Here is a 12,499-nt window from a genome sequence, read left to right as displayed (position 1 = left end):
TAGTCATGGAAATAGAATAAAATATAAAAATAAGGGGGAAAAAACCCATACATATAATTGCTGTACCCATCTTTGTATTTTCTTCTCTTCTCTAGACTTGGTTTGTAACCGAACCTTTGATAAGTATTCATGCTGGCCTGATGCACAACTCAACAGCACTGTCAACGTTTCCTGCCCCTGGTACCTGCCCTGGTATGATCAAGGTACAGTATTTGTACTAGGGAGATGATGGCATTGCACCATATCTTTAGCAGGGAAAATGGACAGTGTGTATCTAGACAATGTGTGTGGTGATTATAATGTCTCAGGACTGGGGAAACCCTTTCACTTCCACTGCAGCCAAGAAAGCTCATTGGGTAATTGAAATAAACCAACCTACTATCCTACCTTGACTAACACAGAGAGATACAATAAGAAGATATGATGTACTGTATTCTTCTATTATATAAGCCTGTAAGGTAGTAAAAAATTCAATGATATATGTCAACTTTCAGCCTTAGAGATGGCCATATATTAGTCAATATGCTTACATATTGTCTATAATTCACAGTGGGGAAAATGAATGATAGATTATGCCATTATTATTTCAAAGCTCTAGAAAGTCTTTTAATGTTTTATTTATTTAGGTTTTGTTACCTATTATTTGAGATACTTCCATAAAATTTAGTAGATTTAATGTAGTTTATCAATTTTAAAATATAATTTAAAAGCTTACACACACAGTGTTTTGATTCTGAATGAAAAGAGGATCATAAAACTAATAGAAAATAAGGGAAATGGTAAGTGAATGTGTAAAAGATTAGCCTAATTTTCTGGGGAAAGGTGAAAGGAAAGTCAAAGGGTGCCAGAATTTAAATTTAGAACAGACATTAGAACCAACAATGGATGATTAAAGCTCAGAACAGGTAGACATTCTCTATGAAGTCAGATATATTTATAATAATGTTCCTCTTTATTCCTGTAGTGAAGCATGGCTATGTATTCAAGAAATGTGGTCCAGATGGACAGTGGGTGACTGGTCCTGGAGGGAAGTCACTGCGCAATGCTGATCAATGTATGATAGACAACAAGAAAGACCAGGTTAGCAGAGATCTAATTAAGTTCTATTAATTTCTACAAGATCATCTTTTTTTGGCTTCCAATAGACAAAGGATCTGAATTGGTTTTGTGCATTCAGACGAACTCTTTTCCTCTTCTCTCCCCCCCTCCCCCTCCCAGGAGTGGTTTGATAGAATCTACGGAAGCTTCAGAGTGATGTACACGGTGGGCTACTCAGTGTCCCTCTGCGCTCTGCTTCTGGCCTTGGCTGTGTTGCTAGGCTTCAGGTGATTTGGAAACTGGATCGGGCCTGGAGATGGTGGGGTGGTTGACCCTTGCAGAGTTGGAATGAGGTGGATTCCTTCAAAGTGGGAGGAGAAAAGAAAGGGGAGGGGGTTAGTAGAGGTCACAGGCCTACTATTAGTGCTGCCAGGACCCCACTCAGCATGAGCAGAAGGGGCCCTCAAGCAAAACAAGCGTGGATTGTCTTATTCTGAAATATATATTATCCTCTACTGAGGGAAGCCCTCGTCTTTAAGTCCAACCTCTAAAATTTCTAGTTTAATCGCTCCTGATTAAAACACTGATGGGGAGTTGAGATCAAAACATCTTCAAGTTACCAAAATTGAGAAAGTCATGACTAAAAGGACATTTAACCCTAGTCCATCTCATCCCACTTTGGGCACAACTTGGGAGAAGATGCACTGGAGTAGACACACCTAGCTAGTCTGGAGAGACTGGGTTTTCTTTAGAGCTGTTAATGTGAGAGGTTGCCGCAAGGGGTTGAAGAGAATGATAAAATTTCAAAACTGATGAATGGAGTGAAGGGGCAAAAAAAGGGAATGGGAGGAGCAGTGGCCCAGTGGGGGTGAAGGTTTGGGCAGAGAAGTGCAGCGTGACCTGAGCCAGATAGACAGGCATTTTTGACACGCTCCCTGCTCTCCAGCAAGCTGCACTGCATGCGCAACTACATCCACATGAACCTCTTCGCCTCCTTCATCCTGAAGGGTGTCTCAGTGCTCACCATCGACACGCTGCTCCACACTCGCTACAGTGAGAAGGTTGATGACTACAACGTGAGCCTTTGGCAGAGTGACAAGGTAACAGCACCCTCTTTTATAGTCCCTTGTTCATGTTATTTTCTCCCGTTTCCTGTTTCCAGCTACACTGTAAGGCTTCCAACCAACCAACACCCACCTGTATATGTACAGATCCAATAAACAGGGGTTTCTGAACATTGTGATAGTGCAACCCCCTCAAGTGATAAATGAACTTCTGTGACACCCCTGCCATCATGAATTAGGATGGACAAGTAATTAATATGTCTAAATAATTTATGTACATGGAATTACATGTTTTTATAAGTAGACTTGGTGGTTCCTCCGTATCACTAGAAGTTCTCAGGTTTCAAGAACCATAGGGGCCCACTGCAGGCTCACAATGGGGGATAAAAGCCTGACTGAGTTTTGACAGTGCTGCTACCCCTTCAGTTTTTAAATAAATTGTGACACTCTACCTCCCCTCCACACTTCCTGAAGATCCTTGTGTGTCTCTGAGAGGTCCCAACCTCCAGTCTAAGAATCTCCATTTTATGCCCATCATTCTGCTATTTTACGGTCTCAGCTTTTCTGTCCCCATGCCCAAACAACCAAGGACCGTTGAAAAGTTTGGGGATGGTTTAGAATAACTTAGTGGGAAAGAACATTTTTAGGCCAGCTGAAACTTACATTCAGTTTCTCTACCGCATAGTGCTACATATCATAACCTTCACATCAGGATGCTGTATTGTGTTTTACTTATGTAACTGCTGAAGATAAGATCCTTGTGGAAGCTCATCCTGGAGCTAGACTTTGATTCAAAGTGAGCCATGCTATAGAATCTCCATTCAATGATTTAGTGTTTGTACTTCCTACATTTACTTGGTGAGGAACACCTGATCCTCTGGAAGATTCTGAACTGCATTTCCCAGCAGCTCCTGTCAGCGATTCTCCTTTGGCAACATCTGGAAAGTCACACATTACCCATTTTGTAATCCTGGATATAGGGAATAGCATTGTTAGCTCTCTTCAAACGATTTCTATCAACTAACAACTGCAACCCACAATTCAAGGAAGGGCTGCTGATACATTGCCCAGAAAGCTCTGAACCTTGTAAAAGTGACAAAAGAGTGTTTCATCCTTTTCTTTGTTCCTCCAAGACTCCACAGGCTGCCCCACTGCTAGTTTTTTAACCATAAGCCAATGTTCCTCAGTCTTAGTGACTTTAAGATGTGTGGACTTCAACCCCAAGATCTAAGACCACCCCCATCCACATAGACAGGCAAGCCACCACCAGAATATATAAACTGACAGCCCTCCTTACTAGCCCTGTTACGTAGTTAGGATAATGAAATGCCTGCAAGGAAACAAGCAAGCTCAGGCGGCTATGGAGATTCTCAAGCACTGATGAAGCTTCTTGGACGAGAAGCCAAACATCTTCAAAGAAAAATCAGAAAGTCCAGTTACCTCTTGAAAAAGCACCTTTGGAACAACTATGTCCTGGATGACTGAGAATCTCCATAGACGTTTAGTGATTCGCTTTGGCAGAGCTGAAGAAACTTCTTAGATGAGAAGCAAAACGTCTTCAAAGAAAGATGTGAAAGTTCAGTTGCCTCTTGAAAAAGCATCTGGGACAAGCAAGCTCAGAGTGCACCAAGGACCCCTAACTTCAAGATTTCCCAGCCCACAGGTATGAAGTCCATACATTATAAAATTTCCAAGGTTGAGAAACTCTGCCTTCAGGCATCAACACAAGAGCTACTTGGCTTGGACAAAAATACTTCCCAACCCAGAAACCTGTCATTTACAGCAACATTTTATTTTTATTTTATTTATTTTGATTTGTCAATCGCTTACAAGATAATAGGTATAAATATAAACATAGTTATGAGTACATGGATGCATATAAGAAAAATAAAAGAAACAATAGGACAGGGACGGTAGGCACGTTGGTGTGCTTATGCACGCCCCCTACAGACCTCTTAGGAAAGGGGTGAGGTCAATAGTAGAGAGTTTAAGGTTAAAGTTTTAGGGATTATCCTTCTTCCTGACTCCTTCCTTTCTCCAGGTAGCAGCAGGGTGCCAGGCAGCCACAGTGTTTATGCAGTATGGTATTGTGGCCAACTATTGCTGGCTGCTCGTCGAGGGGATTTATCTGTACAACTTGCTGGTGTTGACTGTCTTCTCTGAACGCAGCTATTTCACCCTCTATCTCTGCATTGGCTGGGGTGAGTACAGGATGGGGAGTTGAGTGTTTGGCATAGAGCGAGTGAAACAGTTAGGATTATGAGAATAGCCAAGCTGTATGGATTTATGGACCCAGACTGCTCCTTTGGTTCCACTAGCAGTTAGGTTTAGATCCAGCGGTATCTTCCTCTGGACAAACGAAGAGGGGCGGTGGTTTCTATTGATAATAACAACTGCAGTCAGCAACCTCCAGAAGTTCACACATTGCCTTCTCATTGCAGTCTCCCACTTACCATTTCCCACACTGTTCAGGAGGGTCCAGTTACTCTCCAGAACACCTCTTCCGAGGAAAGGAAGCATTGTGGAAAATCTCTTCCTGTGTCTTCTTTTTGTGGGAATGTCCTGTGGTCTGTCCATGGGGAGTCTCTGGATCCAAGGCTGAATGTGTTTTTGTAGGTTCAGTTCAGCTCAGCCCTTTTACCTGCAAGTGGGAAAGATGCTGTCATTCTGCTCTGTAAATGAAAAACTGATGCTCTTTGCAAGCTTTCCAAAAGATCAAGATGTTTAGTTGTGTAGCAGAGGTGTTTTAAAAACAATTGAATAAGTATTGCTTGATTTAAAAAAAATGCATATATTGAAGCATCGACATCCTACCTGAAATTCTAACTTTTGTTCCTGTCCTTCTAAGTCTCATCTAAATAGCTTGTGCTTTTACAATGCTATTTCTCTTTATTGACCATGTCAACTGTGACTAAGGAGAATTGGAGTTCTTGGAGAACCTTACATTGCCCACGTCTGATTTGAAGCATATATAATGAGCAAGTCAGGAAAAGTTAGATGGTCTCAATAAAAACAGAATCTGAGAAACATGAAAATAAATTAGTTGTGGTCCCAATTGTACAAGCAGAAATTCTGCATTGGCTTTTAACATGTTAATTGCCTGCATGAAGGCCTAACTCAGATCAGGATTAGGACTTGAAGATTAGGGAGTTTGATCACTATGTACCTATAGAGGTCCCAATCCAGATGTTATTTGTACTGGGGCAATTGCCATTGAAACAGATAAGTATCTGTGTGACTTCAACAAACTGAATGAGAAAACCTAAAAGTTTGACAACTTGCCTCCCTCATATCTATATTTTAGGAATTACAGGAGATATATATTGGGTGGAATCTAGAATATTAACTTCTGCACTGACTTTTTGGCTGTGTTGAAAAGATGATCATTTCTTGCATAATTCTGTTCCCTTTTTTCCTTCCAGGAGCCCCAATCCTCTTCATTGTGCCATGGGTGGTGGTCAAATATCTTTACGAAAATATTCAGTAAGTTTCAAAAAAAAAAAAAAAGCCACAAAAATGCAGTACCACACATGTAGATGGTGCACAAGCTGGCTACGGTTTTTCTGTAGCCCCAGTATTACCAGGTGCTTTAGGAAGTGCCACTCACATGAGATTTGGAAATGTATGGTCAAGGAAATCGTACCATACAATATATGAGCAGCAGGAAAGATTGCTGAAGAATAAGAATCTGTTCCCATTTTCTTTCTTTTTCTTTCTTTCTTCATCCCTCCCCCAGTTGTTGGAGTACCAATAATAATATGGGCTTCTGGTGGATCCTGCGTTTCCCTGTATTCTTAGCCATTTTGGTAAGTCCCCCTTTTTTCTTTTCTTTGTTGAAACCTTGGGAGCTAAATGCTCTGTTCAAAACTGCATTATTTTCTTGTTTTCAGCTGTGTTCTTTATATGTTCTTTTAACCAATTAAGGGCAGCAGTGGGGGGGACTGTGTACAGTATTTACCTGTGAGCTGTGAAGAAGTTTCATTTTTCCCTCCTGTCTTTAGTTACATTTTAAAAAATTATGCATCTCAGGATGGCTTCCAATAATCAATCAACCAACAAATAAAGTTAGATTAATTTTATTGTCACTTTGAATGTATACTAATCGGCATATATTAAAATGAAATTTTGTTGTATACAGCTCTCAAAGGGTCACCACCTCCAATATACACTACATAAACATGACAAAATAAATACTGATAGATACAAAATTATGCATATACCCACATGTATTATATGACACGGAGAAACAACACAGTCTAGTTTGGATGTAATACAGTATTGTGAAGCTCAAATCACTGCTTATTACAAATAAACAGCTGAAATTTCAAATATTCCCCCCCAAAAAACAAAAAACAAAACCCAGTTTAGGCCTTCAAAAAAATTATGTTATATTCTAAAACTCTTCTTTCGGGATAGAAAAAAAACCTGTTTAAAAGATGTCCCCTATCTTGCGCTGGAATTGCGCTAAGGGAGGACCCACAGATGAGCCACAGCCTGCCAAATACATGTGGCCCATATTGACCTCAATGGATAGGCACATAAAGAAGGAAACATAAGGGGTATGCTGATGGAATGAACCTCCTGGCCCATCTGTAGGTAGTCCTCCACTTACAGCCGTTCATTTAGCAACCGTTCAAAGTTACAACAGTACTGAAAAAAAGTGACTGGCAACTGGACCTCCTGCTTGCAATTGTCAGGGGCAGTAGGCTGCCATTTGTACACCACTCAGAGTGCCATAAATTAAAGCACTTATGTAAGTCTAAATGCTATCGTTACTGCTACAATGACCTTTACAAGATCTCCACAATCATGTAATCACGATTCCAGCACTTGGCAACCATCATCTATTTACTCTGGTTGCAGCATCATGGGATCACCACTTGTGATCTTTCCAGCCAGCTTCCAACCAGTGAAGTCAATGAGGCCAGATTTGCTTACTGACTGCATAGTTCACTTTTGCAACTGGAGTGATTTGCTTAACAACCGTCATAAAATTAGGCGCAACTCACTTAACAATTGCCTTGCTTAGCAATGGAAATTCAGATCCTACTGGTAGTTGTGGTCATAAATTGAGGACTATCTTTAGTCCTGCAGTTAGTTTTCACAGACTTTTCTGCAAAAAGAAAGCTCCGTGGTTGTGCAGCAGATGGCCTTCCAAGGGAACCACACGGTCATCAAGGCTAATAGCCTTGATCCCACGACTTCCATAAATTGGTCCAATCCTTATTTGAAACCAACCCAGCTGATAGCCAGCTGCCCATCTCAGAACTGAATTGGAGTGATATGCATAAAGTGACCTCTGGGGGTTCCCTTCCATTTATACATCGTATACTGGATTCGTGGGTTTTATTCTATCCATTTTGATCATATGGTCTTCAAATGTTCAGATTGCAATCAAGTTGATTTTTGTACCGAGCAGACTTTTTCTCATTTCATTTCCTGTGTATAATAATAATGCCCAGTGTACATATAAGCATGTATATTTGGAAATGGGGTGGGGGAATAACTTGATCCCAATTGTTTAGTTGTAAAAGGAATATAACTAGGGCTGTATAACACTTTGGATTAGAATGAAACAGTGCATTGCAGGGGAATAGATGAACCTTTTGGGGGAATCACACAACTGCCCTCCAGAAGTGATATTCAGCCAGTTCAGACCGGTTCTGGTGTACCAGTATCGGAAATTTTGACTAGTTTTAGAGAACTGGCAAATACCACCTCCGACTGGCCCCGCTCACCTGCACCTGCTGTTACCTCTCCTATATTCCCTTGTTTTTTAGCTCAGCTGATTCGCACGGCAGAGTGGATTGCCGCACTTCAGCTGAGCTAAGAAACAGCTCAGCTCACCAGCATTTGGACAGAAGTTGGTCTTTGAGCCCGGCACGCATGTGTGTGTATAGAACCACTTATAGAACTGGTCGGAAAACATTTGGAAACCCACCTTGTTGCCCTCCATAACTGCAACGTGATCCTGCAAAAAGATACAATAGTTTAAGATACTTTGATTTAAGAGGCTAGCAGCTGGTATTACATGAGCAGCTCTGCATACTCCAAAAGGCTACACAGCCTTAACTGAAACCAATTAGGAAACATAGTCCTGCGATCCTGGAACTATACTGTGGTCTGAGCACCAGGTCCTCATCCACATTTGAGTGACCGCTTATGTGAAGCAGCTGAAGATTTTGACTTGTCTGATGTGATAACTTAACAAGAGTTATTATTTTATGAGTGCCACACTAGCACACCACTTATTTTTGAAAAAATACCAGAGGTTCTCCAGGAATGAACATACATTTTCTTGTGAGTTGCAGAATCAAGTGTGTCTATAGCACTTTTCTTAAATCCTTATGTCCCAACATATGATTAATAAAAGACTTCTCTGCCTGACAGCCTGACAGTCTGTCTACCTATGAACGGTCAGTGAAATATTTTCTCTAGGAAATCTTATAGCACTAATTAAGGATAGAAATGATCAGGACAGAAGCTACAAAACAGTCATTGTAAATTTGGGAAGAGTGAGAAAATAAATCAAAACTATAATATTATTTAAGAATCCTCTAGATCTTTACTACGCATGGTTCTCTGGTCAACTCATGCAATGCTATCCCTCCCTGCCACTCAGTCACTCTGCTTTTTCTTTCTTTCAGATTAATTTCTTCATTTTCATCCGTATAATTCAGATCTTGGTCTCTAAGCTCCGTGCCCACCAGATGCGATACACAGACTACAAGTTTCGGTACTGGCTCTTCTTGGTATTTCCCTCTTGAAAAAAAGAACATTTTTTTTCACCCTCCCTATTATATCTTTGGCTTTCTAGGTCAGGGCAATTCCTTCTAACTGGGTAGGGTTTGGAGTCCGCACCATGAACTATATGTTTCTAAAATAGCTATCATATACATTAAGACTATAGCCCTTGCCAACTTTTGGTTGACTGCCTATAAAAGTTTACTCTGAGTATAAATTTGCATGTAAAAATGTTTAATGTGACAAAAAGAAGAAACTATTAAATGAAGGGGAAGCGATCTCAGTAACGATACTAAATTCACATCATGTCAAATTCAAATTCCGTTTTGAATCTGCGTAGTTTCTGGGAGTGTGCAGTTCCTGAAGCACTTCAATAAGACTGAATGTAGTGCTTGTCTCCACCACAAACAATGGTGCGCCTCTTTCCTACACATCTGTTTTTCCTTACGATGAACCCTAATCACCTGCTGTTCATTTAGGCTGGCGAAATCAACCCTGACTCTGATTCCTTTGCTGGGCATCCATGAGATGGTTTTTGCCTTTGTTATTGATGAGCAAGCCCAGGGCACTCTGCGCTTTGTCAAGCTGTTCTTTGACCTCTTTCTTGGCTCTTTTCAGGTGAGACACAAGAACTGTACTAATATATGGGCTCTTCCATATCTTCCATATAATTTTATTATTGGAAATTATTATTACAATGTTGGTAACTACCCTTCTGTATCCCTAGGGAATGCTTGTGGCCATTCTCTACTGCTTTGTGAACAAAGAGGTGAGTCTTAAACAAAGAAATATGGGAGCCAGGCTTTGCCCCTTGTGGCTAAATTATGAGAGGTCCAGAATTTCAAGCTGCAATCATTTGAATGATGGTGGAGCTAAGTACAATGTCCTTTTGAGTTTCAGTGGTCTACTCATCGAGAAGCAATTAAGGGCAGCTATAACTATAGTTTTCAGTTCACACATCCATATGTGGTTGTATCACAGAACTGGTATTTTAGTTGCCAAATCTAACATACTGTTTGGATTTAAAATGTTACTTGTAGTTGTAGATGCCTTATACTGTACATCAAATTATTTGAAGTCATTTTTTTCATTGGCAAGAGCCAGCATCCTTTCCCCCTTTTACACTTCCATACTCTGTCCTATGCTGGAAATAGAGGTGTAGGGTTGTATAAGGAAATCAGGATGCTACAAATAATGGTACCAAAAGGGCAACAAAGCCAACTTTTTGTGGTATGTCCTCCCTATAGGTACAGTCAGAACTCACCAAAAAATGGTCACGCTGGAAACTTGGTCGGGACATAGAAGAAGAGTATAAACACACATACAGCAACACCCCCAATGCCCGTAACGGGAGGAGCAGCAGCACCTGCGAGAAGCACAGACTGGTTGGCAAATACGTCAATGGTCTCAGCTGCAGCCAAGGAACTATACATACTAGCACGCAGTATTTGGAGAGGACCCGCTGCAGCATCAGTGAAAATCCAGTTGTGCATGAACTACCTCCTTGCTATGAATTTCCTGACATGAGGGGAGAGAGCAACATCTAAAGTAGTTGCCTCCAGCAAATTGGGCCCATTGATTCTTTTCTCATCAGACAGCCATATTGCAACGCAAGGATGACACAGCTGAGAGTCCAGGAGACACTGTGTGGGACGTGTGATTGGAAACTGACCAATGGACTGAAATCTCAGTGTCTGGTTGTGTCCTCTCTGAGATAGGGAGGCATATCCTGATGAGACTCCTGTCCTCCTTGTCTGCATTCATAGTATTCCATGGATTAACTCCATTGTAGGTGAGCGGAAAGGAACAAGTCAGGGATAGCCCAGGTATGGGTCTGGGAGAGTTATAGGCTAAAGGTTGGAGATGACATTAAGTGGATTTTGGATGGAAAGAGAATCTGTACAGTAGCTAGGACATCTGAAATTCTACAGTTTAGACATTGCACCTTGATTGGTGCTGATCAAACTGAGAATCTCAGAAACCTTTCTAGCTCTGTTTTTATAAAGAACAAGCTGAAAATGCATCAGCAGTATTTGCTAAAAGATAAACAAATGGAGCAGAAGGGGCTGTGCAATTTTTTAAAAATTAGTCATAAGGGAGTGTATTCAGAATTACTGCCTATTCCCTAACATGCTATATCCTGATGGAAAATTCTGCCAAAAAGGTCTTGGAAACCAAGTCATCAGCAAAGCATGCAAAGTTATATAATTGTTCAGTATAGCTAAATATTTTATTTCCAAGTTTAGTTATTGCAGAATTTGGGTTTGAGCACAAGAGCTCCAAAGTCCTTCTTGAAAATCTTTTTGCCTCTGGAGTGGTAGCGCCTTAGGAATAAGGACCATGCTTCTTGAAAAAGATATGGTATTCAACAGAGGTGGTCTCCATCTGTAGAATTAGGGGCATAATTTGTCCTCCTGAGCATCTGGGTGATTTCAGGAAGTCACTTAGTAACGCTGTAATGGCCCTCTTAACTGGAGGTTAGAAATGAGAATTAGAGGATTCTGGGCAGCAAAATGCTGTTATCCTACACTTAACCACAACCACAATCCAAAACAGCCTGAACATAAATTTGGCCATTTTGCTGTCAGCTGCTCACTTGGGTTATCAGATAATTTGCACATTGTTTTGTGGTAGGTGACAGTGTGGTACCCAAAGTGTTGCCTGTGATCTTAAGTAGGCAGCATCTGAAGATATTATTGACCATCTTTATGGCTGTGCCATTACATCTGTGCTGTGGAAACACTTATTCCATTTGTTCCCAGGATGACTCTGCCCTGAATGATTCTGTAAATTGATTTTTTGCTGAGGGCTGCCTCCGTGTCTGTGATGTCAGTGCCAATGTTCCGGAGATCAAACCCTCAATAAACGGTGTTATGTGTCTTGGCAACTTGGACAGTTTCTCCTGATGCACATCACAGCTCATCTTACTTAAGGACTGGGCTACACAACAGTTACTAACATGGACAGGAACAGCTGTCCTGCACTGGTCACATTAACCTTCATAGGAAAGTTATGTGACAGGTTTAAATTAGAACCATTGCAACAGACAGGTAATTATTGCCCTCTATGATTATGCAATGGCTCCTTCAAAGCCTAAGATTCTGTCTCCCCAGAATAGGCATGGAAGAATTCCTCTGGCATTTCCAGGGGCATTGAAACATTTTGATCCAGACAACCCTAAGAAAAAGCACACAGATTCTTGAAGTTAGTCATGGAGCAATGCATCATAGTCTGCCTGTTTATTTTTAAAATTGGTATGTGCACAAAAAAAAATGTTGCTTCTGATCATGAACAGCCACAGAATAACTTCATGCATGCCCATCCTTATGATCCCTTAAAAATCCTTCGATTGTAACACAATATGAATAAAACAGAAATTTCTGTAGTTGAGCTGCCACAACTCACCAGACTATTTAATGACTTTGTGTTTGGGGGCAAACCAGCTCAGGTTGTTAGTTTAAGGTTCAGTGTGTTGTGTTAATCTTCAGAATTGGGATAATTTCATAAATTGTAACTAACTTGACCACGGCTGCATGTGTTGTATGAATTCAAGACTTCAAATGTGACCTCAAATTTTCCATCACCTACTTCCAATGATTCTCACCTGCGTTTTTTCCTGTATTCCCCTGACCCAAATTTTCCTGCCATGGATG

At 40.9% G+C, this 12,499-nt stretch overlaps 1 protein-coding gene across 3 annotated transcripts in view; it reads left to right on the top strand.

The window, feature by feature from the left end:
• GCGR (glucagon receptor) overlaps positions 1 to 12,243 on the top strand; it is a 36,455-nt gene extending 24,212 nt beyond the window's left edge. For all 3 annotated transcript variants that reach the window (XM_087922976.1, XM_026701839.2, XM_087922975.1), the window contains exons 4-14: positions 96 to 203; positions 965 to 1,080; positions 1,219 to 1,325; positions 1,985 to 2,138; positions 4,144 to 4,303; positions 5,525 to 5,585; positions 5,839 to 5,908; positions 8,750 to 8,838; positions 9,326 to 9,464; positions 9,574 to 9,615; positions 10,094 to 12,243. In XM_087922976.1, the coding sequence (XP_087779102.1) occupies positions 96 to 203; positions 965 to 1,080; positions 1,219 to 1,325; positions 1,985 to 2,138; positions 4,144 to 4,303; positions 5,525 to 5,585; positions 5,839 to 5,908; positions 8,750 to 8,838; positions 9,326 to 9,464; positions 9,574 to 9,615; positions 10,094 to 10,393 (1,346 nt within the window). In that variant the 3' untranslated portion in view covers positions 10,394 to 12,243. The remainder of the gene's footprint in view (positions 1 to 95; positions 204 to 964; positions 1,081 to 1,218; positions 1,326 to 1,984; positions 2,139 to 4,143; positions 4,304 to 5,524; positions 5,586 to 5,838; positions 5,909 to 8,749; positions 8,839 to 9,325; positions 9,465 to 9,573; positions 9,616 to 10,093) is intronic.
• The last annotated feature ends 256 nt before the right edge of the window (positions 12,244 to 12,499 follow it).

Source organism: Pseudonaja textilis, chromosome 2 (genome assembly GCF_049901715.1).
Source record: "Pseudonaja textilis isolate UNSWEBS1 chromosome 2, rPseTex1.2, whole genome shotgun sequence".
NCBI classification, from domain to species: domain Eukaryota; kingdom Metazoa; phylum Chordata; class Lepidosauria; order Squamata; family Elapidae; genus Pseudonaja; species Pseudonaja textilis.
Note: the sequence above shows the minus strand (reverse complement) of the source record. Positions and strands in the feature narration are given on the sequence as shown.